This window comes from Branchiostoma lanceolatum, chromosome 6 (assembly GCF_035083965.1).
Source record: "Branchiostoma lanceolatum isolate klBraLanc5 chromosome 6, klBraLanc5.hap2, whole genome shotgun sequence".
Taxonomy (NCBI): Eukaryota; Metazoa; Chordata; class Leptocardii; order Amphioxiformes; family Branchiostomatidae; genus Branchiostoma; species Branchiostoma lanceolatum.
In genome coordinates, this window is record NC_089727.1 from 7,901,714 (window position 1) to 7,916,142 (window position 14,429).

Genomic DNA, 14,429 nt, shown 5'->3' on the forward strand with positions numbered 1-14,429 from the left:
TATGAACACTGCATGTATTACAAGTCATGTACATCACTTTCTATCATGTCAAATTACATCATCTTTGGCTGCAGGTTACAATTCTCCTGGATACCTGAAACTAAAATTATTATTCTTAGATTGCTAAGTTGATAACAATGTACATGTATAAGTCAGGGTGGAGATGGCAATCTGGCAGAATTGCCGCTTCTCATTAATTGCAGATCTACATGTAGAGATGCCGATCATAGTCTCTAATGAGGGTGCTAGGAATGCACCAGGGTGGTCTCCCATTTATAAATCCTAAATTTCAAGGGTGATCCATGGATCTTAAGCGACAAAAATCTAAGTTGAAACGTTCTGACCATCTTTTAACCACATAATGTACATGTGTACATGCAGAGAAAAATGTAGAGATTTGATCGGAAACTCTACGCGTAGAATCACTAATTGTGCCAACAAAGATCCTGTTCACAATGGCAGAGATCCTCATCACGATCTCTATTGACACAGATACTGCGACCGCCATCTCTTTCAGTAGAATTGGTTATTCTGCCAAACTGTTCATGACTGTTACTGATTACTGACTACTGTTCATGACTGTTACTGATTACTGACTACTGTTCATGACTGTTACTAATTACTGACTACTACTCATGGCTGTTACTTACTGATTACTGACTACGATTCATGACTTACTTATTGACTACTGTTCATGACTGTTACTGATTACTGACTACTGTTCATGACTTATTTACTGATAACTGACTACTGTTCATGACTGTTACTAATTACTGACTACTGCTCATGACTGTTAGATACTGACTACTGTTCATGACTGTTATTGATTACTGACTACTGTTCATGACTGTTACTTACTGATTACTGACTACTGTTCATGACTGTTACTTACTGATTACTGCTCATGACTTTTACTTGCTGATTACTGACTACTGTTCATGACTGTTACTTACTGATTACTGACTACAGTTCATGAATGTTACTTACTGATTACTGACTACAGTTCATGAATGTTACTTACTGATTACTGACTACTGACTACTGTTCATGAATGTTACTTATTGATTACTGACTACTTTCATGGCTGTTACTTACTGATTACTGACCACTGTTCATCACTGATTCTTACTGATTACTGACTACTATTACTGTTCTACATCTTGTCTCACCTGAAGATGATGTAGGTGTGCCTGCATCTCCTTGGTCTCCAGGTGGGCTCATGAGGTTTGACGACAGACTTCCAGTGTTGTTGAGGGACAGAGACAGCTTGATGGGAGGGGGGCGTTTGGACTTGCCGCCACCGCTACCGCCAGAGTGAGAGCCTCCCGAAAAACTCTGTTCAGAAGCAGAACAAACATATCTGTCACAAATTGAACCATGTCACAAGTATGTACTGTTGTGTTCAAAGAAACTGCAACAAAAGTCGCAAAACAGCAGTAACTGTTATAGACCGATCCTGACTGTCCATCACAATTAGTAGTTCAAGCAATGATATCATTGGCAATTAGCGGTTCGACTAACAAAAGGTTGGTGGCATGTCAAATACTTTTAAGGTTTTATTTTTTTTGTTCTGACGGAGGTTGGCGGTGCTATAGGATCGGTCTATTGGGAATGCCAAACGTACACTGTAATGCAGAATGTTTTCCTTCCAGGGCAAGACTTTCTTTTAAGGATTTATTAGTTATTTTTTGCCAGTAAACTTTTCCAAATTACTGTAATTATGTACCAAAACATAGTTTGCATTAGAATTAGAAAAAATACAACTTTGGATAATTATGTATCTTTAATTCATACAAAATTTTTTGGCGACACCTCAGTGGCTAGCCTTAAAGTTGTATTTCATTCAAACTGAATCAAAGAGCTCAAGCCAATAACCAATGGGTTAATACATATAAAAACTGTGGATGCAGAAGCAGGCAGGGCAGAGCAAGGCTTGGTTACACTGAGGCAGGAAGTACCTTGGGCTTGTTCCCTAAGGCCCTGCTCCCCTTCAGTAAGGGGCGGTTGTACTGGAAACAAAGTTGAAAGCACATGTACAACATTGACAAAAGAAAGAACATAAAAGTCAAGCTAACACTACTGACTATATTACTACTATTACTAACTATTACTGTCAGTCAGTCTAGGGAGACTAGCACATTCACTGCGCATAGAAAAAATATGCTTCAAAACATTGAAACACTTGGTCTACACACGTACGAAACTATAAGAATCATGATAACAGTTATGAAGTGCTTAATCTATCTTCAAAGAGGAGAAATAATAAAGAAATCTGAAGTGAATCACACTGATTCTAATCTACTGCCAGGTAATGTTAATGACAGAATACTAGCTATTAGACGTTAGAAACAGAAAAATGAACGAAACTTTTCAAAAAATGTATTTGTTACAGCATGCTTTCTAAATACGGAATATGGATCTATGGCAATATGTACTAAAGTGAAGAATGTCAAACAAAAAAATGACTGTGACAAGCCTCTAATAAAAAAATCTATGGTTCGGCTACAACTATAGATCAAGAGAGTGAGAAGACCTTCAGTACAATCTTCTATGTGTTTTCTACCTGTGTGGCCCCTCCAGAGGAGATGGTAGATCCCGTTGGAGTGAGTAAACCCTGTCCCCCGCCGGGAAAGACTATCTGCGTGGGGGTGTTGGGGTTGGGAGTCTGTGTGTGGGTGATCTGGGGCGGCTGGCCGGGAATGATGTGGGCTATCTTGACCGACCGTCGTCCCTCTTCTGTGAACAGGTCCTTGTACTGTTGGATGTACCTGAGTATCGGGGATAGAACATTTAGTCTGTAAGGTGTAGTTCTTCAACGGATAAAAATCAAACTACGTAAGAACAAATGTCACCTCTTAACCTTTGTCCTGCTGCCGTTTTATCATTAATTGAATTTCTTAATCAGGTCATTGGCCCTTGACTTTTTCTGCACTGCAGTGGCATACTATTAGTTACTTCCGCATTTGGTTCTTTTTGCTGCAGTGTGATGCGTTCAGCTAAAAATGCCCCCAACCTGTAGAATATAAGGGACCCACATACAGGCTCTGTAATGTGCAACCCATACATACATGTATATATGGGTTAAGGGCCTGGGCACATTGGTTGTACAATCGTCATGTGATTTCAAACTGTGAGAATTCTTGGGATAGTATTGCATGTGTCCTACAAAACTCAGCTGTCTTGTTAACAAAATGGCTGTCTTAGATCCTTGTCGGTGGTTAGTTCTGTCACAGCCTGGTTGAAAATCTTACCAACAACATCAAATTGTAGGACATCAGCAAACTGGTAACATAATTGATATCTAAAGTAATTCTTTGCATATGCACAGACTGACTTCTTTTGTAAGATATACTCTCTAGATCTCATAACATTCATCAGAAAATTCTGATCAAATCTCTATTTCACAAAACAGTAACATGGCCAAAGCTTCAATTTTCCTATCCTGGGAGACCAGACACCGTATATCTGCACGCCACCAAGCACCGCACGCACGCCTGAGCTTTCCCGGCCAACCCTCCCGCTGCCCCCGAAGACCGACCCTGCCACACTCTCCGCTATAAACCCAAGCTCCGCTAGCCGAATTCGGTGTCTGGTCTTCCAGGGTACAATTTTCCATGATCTGCCATTATATATAATTATACTTTCACAAGTCATGTCTCTTCACATAGTTAGGCAGTATTATATTCCAAAGAACAGCTAATTTGTATTCCTTTGTCTGTCTGGTACAGTTTAGAATGTGAGGTGACTGTTACAATGGATGATGAATCCTTTTTGATTTTCGTGATGTGAAGGAGCAGCTTAATATCAAAGCCATTGTCACAATAACTAGTCTTGTTATCACTTCTTTATCAAACAGGAAAATCATCACACAGCCAACTGTTGAATGCAATATCAAGAATGATCAATTAAGAAGAGCTTCAAGATTTTCATAAAGATTTTGCTTCTGAACTTTATCAGATGAATATGAAGTGAGTAACCTTCCTCTGAGTAATCTGTTTCATCACTCATTTTCCCTTAATATCATTTTGTACTTTCATAAAACGATTGAGGCAATTCTGAAAATGATTATTGCAAAAGGGTCTCTGTGGACATAGATAATACAGACTGCAATAGAAGACGACACTCCCATGGCCTTTCGCCCGTGGCTTTTCAGCTCCACAATTTTTACGTGCCACTCTTAACGCCCCTCTTGGCGCTCTCTTGTAGCAGTACGTGCCAAACTTTGCATTCTGGGGCACATTTTCCCCAGAGAGACAACAAATCAAAGTTTATCTACAATCTGGAGTTATGGAGTCTCCGAGTAAGAGGATCTTGTGCGATGAAATTCATGAGGACAAAGGCTGTAGAAAATGTTTGACATTGCACATAAAGACAAAAATGAACAATCTGGTCAAATGTCTTGATATCTCTTCAATCCTATATGATAGTGTCACACTTTTTACCACAGTACAGGAGCTCGAGGTCAGCGACCACCAACAGGGGCATTATTTCTGCCTGTGTTTGTATGTTTGCACCTATAACTCAAGATCCCTTGAGTTTGATGGATTTGTATGAATTTTGACATATTTTCTAGTTATTGAGGTACCGGTAATCCATAGCGATTTTGTTTCTGGATTGCATGAAATTATACAATCCTACATTTAAGTTCAAGGCTTTCTTCAACTAAAACAAAATTGAAGCATTTTGATAAAACAAAAAAAAAAAATGCTCAGACTGGTGTTTTTGATTTTCAGTAGTTGGCCAACTACTGAAAATCAAAAACACCACTCAAATGATTTTCCTCACAGATACATTTCTGTCGTCGAAACACATTACTTGACTACAAAAATTTAAGTAACATTTCTGAGGATTTCTCGACGCTCAGAGTTGCACCATGAGCGTGGCCGTGGAGGACCACCGTCGCAGACAATAAAATGAGGTAATCAGCTTCTATCATCGCCATTAACTACCAGGGGACAACCATTGATTTTTTCATTTGTTCCCGGGGAGATGCTGAAGAAGCGGTGTCAGCGGGGCTTTCTCGATAGCCCATCTTTCCATGTTACAGCCACCAGGCTGCCTGATTGGTCACCATTAAGGAAGGGGTAGTGAACCGTGAAGATACCTAAGCGCGAGGATTGCTTATCGTACGTACGCGTACATGTACATGTAGGTTACGGCCAGGGGATGTCGTGATCCTCGGAAATGTCACAGCGACCAATGGTTTACTGCGCAAGCTATATCCGGGTGTGCAGTCAGCCAACATGTGTGTTATAATAAAGATTGTCAGTAAACTCAATGGGTGGGGGTTTGTTATTGTAGCTGGCAATCTATAGCTACAAACTGGCTGCCAAGAAGGAATATTGTTTCCAGTAAAAAGAATTTCTGGGTTGGTTTTTGAAAAGTATTATCTTACGAAGAAAGGAAAATGTATTTCAAATTAAGTACATGTATTAGCAGGGATAATCATTATCATAAGATACTGTGGATGAATTATGAGCAAAATTCGTTTTGCCAATATCAAATTTTTACAATCTACAAACTGGCTGCCAAGAAGTAATATCGTTTTAGTAATGAAAAGAATTTCTGGGTTGGTTTTTGAAAAGTATTATCTTACGAAGAAAGGAAAATGTATTTCAAATTAAGTACATGTATTAGTAGGGATAATCATCATATATTGAGATTCTGTGGATAAATTATGAGCAAAATTCGTTTTGCTGATACCAAATTTTTCTGAAAGGATTATTCACTGTGATGACTTGACAGAGGCTGAGCTCTCAAAATTGCTATAATTTCAACTCCTTAAAATACAATATTTTGGAAATCAACATCAAAATCATTTAAAAAAAAAACTATCATCATGTCACTTGTTCAACCTTCCTTACCACTTATAATTTTCATTAAAATGAAGGCGACTTTCTTTTAGCCCAACTTCTTTTCTTCTTCACAAACTTGCATCAGTTTTGGGGTGCCAAGAGGACTTCGTCCATATATATAATTAAATCAACATGGGCTGAATGAAAAAATGACGACCTACCTCTGTGCATTGACCTTGCTTCCCAGCGGAAACCTGCAAGGAAAGAAAAATAACAAGAACTGATGTTAATTCAGTGTCTTGAGGATCCCAAAACCATCGACCAGCATTGAGGATAACCTTATATTAGGGATATATAGGTGCTATAAGCCAATAAAACGATCGCAGAGTCACACTTAGACTTTACCCAAGGTTTGGCCTTCAAATTAGCAAGCCTTGTTGATCGATACGAAGGAATAAGAAGACGTCGATTTCTTGAGAGGGGATTGAATGAGTCTTGGGTGGGCAATTAGGGAGGGAAATTGCCAAGTGGTACTACAAAGTTCTCTGTGCTTGGGCTAAATACTTAATTTGGAGAACACTGAATCGTTTCATTGATCTGTGGTCACTTCATTAAACTTGGCACCAATACTGATATGATATCTGAATACTAAAAACTTTAAAAGTCTTCTCAAACTGTGTGTCAAGATATGTTAACTTCAGTCTTTTGAAATTGTTTCAGGTTAATTCATGGTGGTATGCTATTTAAAGACAAGTTTAATATCAAAATGTGTGGTGCTACTTGAGGGATTGCACATTATGATACTGTAGCTGTTACAGCAAAGAGCTGCTTTAAAGTTAATTCCTTTACACATTGTTATACTCTTGGAAACATTCCATAAATTTTTACCTACAGTTCTTTCGTGTTGTTGAATCGGTCACAGTGATTCAGCATATTCTGATGCCAATTCTATTGGAGATGCCAGAATTTCTTTAGCTAGTAAATACTGTATCATTTCTGACTTCTGCCATGCTAAGATTGGATCATAGTAGTCCTCTAATGATTGGACCCCAGTAGCAAGCAATAGACTGGAGTAAACAAGCTATCATGGTACATGAAAAACAATATTGCTCAGAAGTTTTAACAGTCAGTGTAACCAGACAGTCACTCCTGACTATTAGAATTAATCTGCCAGGTTACATAAATCCGCCACTTTGGAAAATGGTGGGTTTGAGAGATCTCTAGTGCAGCACCCCCCAGGTATGCACAGTTTAGATATACAGGAATGCATTATACTGGGGGACGTTGGGTTGGATATCGGTTTGGACGTATCTTTTAAGGGTGGCGAAATTATGTACCCTCATGGAATTATGTTATGTTGTATGTCTGACATGTACTAGACTGAGTGGTGAATAGGAGAGCCCATATTCATCATGGCCCACTGTGCCCCCAAAACTACATGTATGTCCATTCTTTCAATAACAAGTCATGGGTCAAGTTTGCAGCTTTTGGGTCAAAGCACTTCAACTATAGGGTGAGGAATTCTTTGAACTTGAAACAGGGAGGTCAATGTCGGGTTCTGTGAATCGATAGACTGATCCAGTGTTGGACAGTCTGACATGACATTGCGCTTTCACAGGGTTGCTTCAAACCCTGGTCATATTCTGTAAAAAGCCCTATGAGACAATTGACTTGTACACCTGTGTAGAGGTGGAAGAATCCTTGGGTGCTTCATTGATTGATAAAAACACATCCATGGCCGCAGTGGATTGACATTTCATGCTTATATGATCTGCTAAATCAGCTTTGCCAAAAACTTTGCACCGTGAACAATGTAAGACATCTACCCTGGCAGATTCAGAATGAACTGCACCTGCAATGTTGAATTTGTATGCCTTACCATTATTTCTCTCTGTTGCAACATGATCATTTATAGTATTCAGTTCTCATGGATCACTGAGACATAGCTATGTTAGGATTATTATGTGGTGATTCAAACTGTTTATTTGAAGAAAAACAAAACAGTGGCAAGAAAAAAATTTTGACACAGACATTTATAAAATCATACATGGACATGTTCATTGTATAACTTTGATAAATCATGAATGGTAATAAATTGCTTTATGGTTTTTATTTTCATCAATTTTTAATTTGTTTGATGAGGCTAAAGAAAATTCAATTTCAAGAGAAAATTCTAGTGTGTGACTATATATGCAGTCAGTGGGGCTGTTACCTGGTAATATCCTACACGCTCATGTTACCTGATGGAAAGCAACCATTACTTTGAGCTGACGAATGTTTGGCCATTCAACACTGTAATCCATGTCCTTTTGAAACCCGCCCACAGTCGTAGGCTCGCGAAAATAGTCCGCCATTTAAAAGATATAACGGAGAAGCAACGGGCAGTACTTCTGAAGTCGCGGGATATTGCGCCGTCGATATTTCCCCGTAGAGCCGGCAGATAATAACGTTCTATCTTCGTGCATCTTCCACATGAAGACCCCCCTCTTCTGCGTTCAGTTTGCTTTCTAATGGGTTATTTACGCTGTACCTGCCTCCATTACTTTGAAGAGATTGCCTTGCCCTGTTTGGAATCCTCGACAAAAAGGTCACGCCTGGCAATCTATCGTAACTTGATTTCCCTGGCAAAGCAATTTGGTCTCCTTATCTGGACTTGTGGCTGTCTTCCCTTGAGCAATCTGTCTTCATCACGCGACTGGTAACTACAACATCATTCTTCTTCCAGGTCACGTTTACCGATAACACCGATGTCGCATCATCTTATAGCGTGAGAGACATTTTGCACCAGTGAATGCAGTAATGTTTTAGGAAAAACAACATATCAACCTTCAAGTTTGTAAACTTCACCGTTAGGCCACAACAATTTTATTTCTTAGTTAACGGATTTTTATTTTCCAAAAAAAACATTCTAGAAAAAAAAAATTCTTAAAAACAGACGGCTCGGCCAGCCTTCTTTTCATAATTCTTTTTTTTTTCTAAAATTTTATTTTTTTTGAAAATAAAAATCTGTTAACCAAGAAATTAAATTGGCGTTCTGTGTGTTTTCCATAGAGTCGACCGTGACGCTACGACTCCTGAGTGACCATCGAGTGACCAAACTTTTGACAGGTTGCTCAACGAATTTCATATCATATAATAATATTAGATAAACAATTTTTATCGTGACTTTGAACATTTTGTACATTTTGATGTCTTTTGCTACTTTTACATTCGGCATCATATTCCAATATTGTTATAAAATCATGGGTCACAAAAATCCAATCTCGGTCACACAACGATCGCCATCTAGCAGAAAGGGGGCCTAACGGAGACTAAGATTTATGTTCCTTGCATGCCCATTGGAACAATCCTTGCTCAAGGATGTACATGACTTCAGCATCTCATGTCGCTAAAGCTACTTAAGGAACACCCACACTTCTTTATATAAACCTTTGCCATTTATTGAGGCTTCTCTCCCAGGTCTTGATAAATGTCACGTCACCACGGCGCACTTACAGTTCATCAGGATTATATGAGAAATGTGGAATTACCGGGCCCTCCTGGCATTTGGAGGTTGAAAGCGGTTATAGATGAGGCACTCCCGTAGTCTGGGTGATACGCTCCCAGGGTTCGATGGCAGGGAATACTGTAGGATGTTGACCCTTCCCTAACATTACACTTAAATCCACTTTTTCTGTGGATGCAGACTATAAATCATACAAGTATGTGTACCCATGCAGCAACTCAGGTGAAAACAAACTTACAGGCAAACTGCTGCTTGTGCTACATTTGTATACAGTATAAAATGTTGTAGCCAAGTCCAATAGCATCTTTAGCAATATTACTTATATCTCAATTTATTATATCTAACATTAAACTATATAATTTATGTTAACCTTCACGGAAGGTGTTTGTGATGAGTTTTTCAGACTAGACCATGTGAAGGTCTTACGTACTGCGATATGTGAAGGTCTTACGTAGTGCGATATGCTATCTTATCTGCAAAAATTACTAAAAATTATGTTTTACAATAACTATATGCTTTCATCCGTTGCAATGTCCCGACATTGACTTAGCCTACTGGCTGCAACAGTTGGAAAATTTGTATTTTTTCTCAAATAAAATAAAACAAACCATAACTAATATGATGTAACAGTTATCGAATTGGCTCTCCAAGTACAATACACATAACTTTGCATCCTTTACGTTTATGAAATGACATTATGATATCATAGTTTTAAACAATATACTGACTGGTATATATCTCATTTTTTTAACTCTGCAATTTTACCGGATCACATTTAACATGTATGCAAAATAATGTGCCTATATTGTATATATCAGCAAAGGAATAAATCTCTCTTGTGTCAGTGCTGCATGAATAGTTAAACTATATTGGTATTCACATATGATGCTATAACTCTTTCTGTCATGTCTCTGCAAACAAAAGATTTGTCACATCACTAAGACGTAATATCAATGAAAAACAAGATGCCAGCGCGAATGGAAATTACAGTAGACAGAATTATGTAGGACAGAATAAAAGTATTCAAACCATTACATTGTACATGTTTGAGGCACAAATTCCCGTTGTAGACTTAAAATTATAATGAGATCTTCTAGTTCTTTTCCAACCTTCATGTATTGTGACATATCATTAAATTTCTAAATGTCTTCCTTCCATACATAACCAAGGGTATCCAGAGAATAATTTCTTTATTTTAATTTACCATAATTACAATGTATGAAGAGGGAGACTACATGTAAATAGGTGATATTATTATCACCTCTACCAGTTGTCTGATTTCTGAAGTTTGACTGACTGATTACTATGATCATGATTCTCATTCTTCTTGACGAATGTGTGCCTTTGACTTTTAAACAGAAATGGAATCTTTCATGAATAAATCTGGTAACTTGAATAATTTACTGTGACCTTAATGTACACATTATGATCTATCTCTGACAGAAAACTTCAAATGAAAATGCCATTGGGCATATTTTCTTTAAGAGGATGGGTCATATACATATCAAATCTCCAGGAAAGTGGACAGTTACTGATGACAGAGTCAACTCAGAGTATCCATACGGAGCTCTTAAAGTAGTAAACTGGTAATCCTCTCATTTGGCAAGCACTATCTGTAAGACTCTAAGCGCTACACCACTTGTAAGTAATGCTTCAACCCATCCATTAAGACTGTCATGTTTTGCCAGGGGAAAAAAGATGCACTTTTCTCAGAAAACATCATTATTACCTCTGTGTATGGAGATTCTGTTTTCAGCGTGTCTGCTTGTGTATTTGTATGCTTGTATGTCAGAGTCTATGTTTATTTGAATATAGAAGGGCGTGTGGACAGGAAGTTAGGTCAAAGGTCCTAAAAAGGTCACAGAATATCATTTTCCTGCTACATGTATATGCATTTCTTTTGACTTGTGAGAGCCAGTGGGAAAAATGCATTGGACACTTGACTTACTTGATTTACTTGACTTATGTTGAGTGCCAGTCTTCCTCTGCCACTCGAACCACTCTTTCTGACACAATTAGTCAGAAATTCACAATTATAACGAATAAAACAAGAAATTCACAAAAGCTAAATTTGAATCACAGCGATCTTAGCTTTGTTGTTGCTCCAGTATGCTTTACTTAGACACACATTAAGTCATTTCCTGGTCCAAACTTTCATGTCTTTTGAAAATGCATGTCTTTCTAGGAAAAACACTTTGTAACTGTCCCTTGGGATACAATAATGAAGAAATGACTCAGTAATCTAAACCTTTTTATCACTGTAGAATTCCCTCTACATTATACACCTCCATTAAGGATGGTACCTATACTACATCTTACTTATCGCGTTGCACGCAATACAGTCCTATATAAGTGCCTTACACATACATAACAAGTCCTGAAGGAACTCAGAGGATTACTTGCAATACCTACTGTGGTTATAAGTAAGCTGTAGAGTGTGTGTGATTCAGTGAGCAAGAACAGTCTAGTAAGTGTTGGGAGTACTACATGTAGGCCAAGGTCTAGTCTATATAAATCTTGAACACTTGACTAATGCTGTAGCTGAGATGGGGGGAAAAAGTTCTTATCATTTTCCAAACAGGAAGAGTTAATAAAAGTGATCAATGAACTCAATGAACAGTTGAGCTACTCTTCCATTGGTCTTGACAGAGAAGTCATCTACTCACACTGTATACATGTATACAGTCAGGTGGAGAAATTCCCAACTAGTTCTTTTTAAAGTCAAGTACAATGTGTTAAGTTGACCACGGCTTAACAAACTAGACAGGACTGCAACCCTTTCCAGTAGCGTGCATGTCAGGTGAGCGACATCAGCCGGGATTCAAACTCATGACTTCTTGGTTCAGAGACAGGGACACTAACCACTGGATCACTCATTCACATTTTCTACTACAGGGTCTCAGATAAACATTAACTTAATCCTGTAAATTCACCTATTTTTGCAGGGATTTAATTTTGTGGTAGGAGTGGAAAGAACATTTTTGTGGTGTGTTATGTTCGTGATCGAAACACACTACTAGTACTACGGCACAAAAACACATATTTACCGTGTCATGATTTCGCAAAAATGAAAGAAAACCGTTGCAAATATGTTAAGATTTACAGTAAGAGATTTAGAAAAAAAGCTGTGCGGTTCTTGGTGGCAAATGTGTTAGATGTTGGCACATTGGCACCCTAATCTGCAGTGTGTTTTTTGGTCGACTTTAAGAAAGAATTTCGAATAGCCGAAGAGGCTTGGTGCGCGTCACTCCACTACCAGGGAAGGTCGTGTAAAGTGCCTTTCCCAAGGGCACAAGGTTGGGGCATGGTGATCATCGAACCCGGGACCTATTGGTTCTGAGCCTAACGCTCTAACCACTGCGCCACCCGACGCCACAAAAAGGGATGAAGGAAACAGACATACTTGCAGGACGTCCCGTTTTCCCTCTTGCTGTCTCCTGGTTGGTGGTCCCTGTCCACGTACAGCTCGCCCTGGTAGAAGTTGTCCGTAGGGCGCTGTTGGATGGTCACGCGGCTGTGCAGGATCTTGTTGTTGCTCCTCTCGGCCTCCAGAACGACTTCTTCTACTGTGATCTAGGAGTCAGAAATACGGTGTGTCAGTATATACTGGGACATTGAAAGTCTACGAAGGCTAAAATGATTTATGCTAGCCTAGGGTCACATTTCCAAACTAGGGGGTCCAAACCTACACCACTTCTTTATTACATCACAAGCTATCTGCCACCCAAAAATCAAGACCACAGCACGTCCAGGTCAAAAGATACAAAAATTGAAGTTCTGCTGCAGTACCAAGGTCACATACCAGGGGGCCCAAAATCGACCTTGAATTTCGGCTTCACAACACCCGCCCACATACCAAATATCGTAATGTAATCCATCAAGAGGCTCTTGAGTTATGCTGACTGGAGTGGTGCGGAAACACAAACAGACAAACAGACAGACAAACAGACACACCCAAAACTATATCTCCATTTTTCATGGAGATAATGATAACTGGTCGAGCAGTTTGTTGCTACGAAAAGTATGACAGAAAAGACAACCCAGAAAAGGTAAGAAAAATTAGTCAAAGATATGTGCACAATTTGTGTACATTTATTTTTCCTTCCCGCAAACAGCCAAGCCGGGCCCTAGTTTGGTAGTGGGACTTTAGCATAACTAGTGTGTTGGCATGGACAGATTGGACAACTGAGTTGCTATAACACACATCTGACAATGATGAAAAGATCTGAAGGCTATAGACTGTCTAATTGATTGATTTCTAAAGAAGATGTTTCCAGATGCTCATACAGAGCTTAAAAGGATATTCACCAACTTCATGTTCTTCATGTATTAAGTCTTTGTTTGTCTCATTTTACCAGACCTGCCATTTATATTATACAATACCCAAGCCATGACCATGGCCTAACAGTTGGCATACTAATCTGTTCTTCTGGCACTGCTTGTTCCTGGATAAGTTACCAGCCAATCAGGTAACCTTTTGACTGTAAGCACCGACGTGATTGGCTTTTAACTTTTCTGGGAACAAGAGCACCTGATTGGCTGACAGCTGGCCAGTACTAACCAACCTTAGAAGGACTGATATTTGCTGCTGGTGTATTAAGTCATTTAGAAGCAGCGCAACCTTGAAAACCATGCTACTTTGGAAATGATCTGCACTCTATGTGAGTGTTTTTGCTGTGTTTTTTCACAGCTAAATGTACAAATGTAATGTATACACATTGTGATGTAAGTGTACAAGGCTGTTGTATTGAAAGTCAATGGATAAGACAGAGATAGTCAGAGATGTTCATGCTTTACGACAAGAACAGATTAACACAGCCTTTTAGGTGCGACTATACAAATGGTCTTGACCCAGAGAAAGGCAAGAACCGTCCACTGTCCATTAATCCTTCACAACCATTCATTTCCCCAGTTAACACTAAGGTTTCATGTCAAGAGTCGTAGGCATGTCAGTTCTCACCGGAGTATTGTCGCTCGTCGACTTGGGTTTCTCCAGAGCAGATGCATAATTCTCCACCTAAAAAACAAAAGCAAATGAGAACAAGATGAGACACATGTGAAAACTTTCTCTCTTCATGGTCATATGATACTGTAAATGCAGAAATGTTCTCGGGGATTTAATTTTGCGG

At 39.0% G+C, this 14,429-nt stretch overlaps 1 protein-coding gene across 1 annotated transcript in view; it reads right to left on the reverse strand.

Moving 5' to 3' along the window:
• The window catches only part of LOC136436386 (transcription factor SPT20 homolog), a 112,148-nt gene that overhangs the window by 12,554 nt on the left and 85,165 nt on the right, over positions 1-14,429 (reverse strand). The window contains exons 13-18 of the mRNA XM_066430328.1: positions 14,261-14,317; positions 12,704-12,873; positions 6,017-6,049; positions 2,564-2,768; positions 1,959-2,009; positions 1,170-1,335 (exon numbers count right to left, since the gene is read on the reverse strand). Of these exons, the coding sequence (XP_066286425.1) occupies positions 1,170-1,335; positions 1,959-2,009; positions 2,564-2,768; positions 6,017-6,049; positions 12,704-12,873; positions 14,261-14,317 (682 nt within the window). The remainder of the gene's footprint in view (positions 1-1,169; positions 1,336-1,958; positions 2,010-2,563; positions 2,769-6,016; positions 6,050-12,703; positions 12,874-14,260; positions 14,318-14,429) is intronic.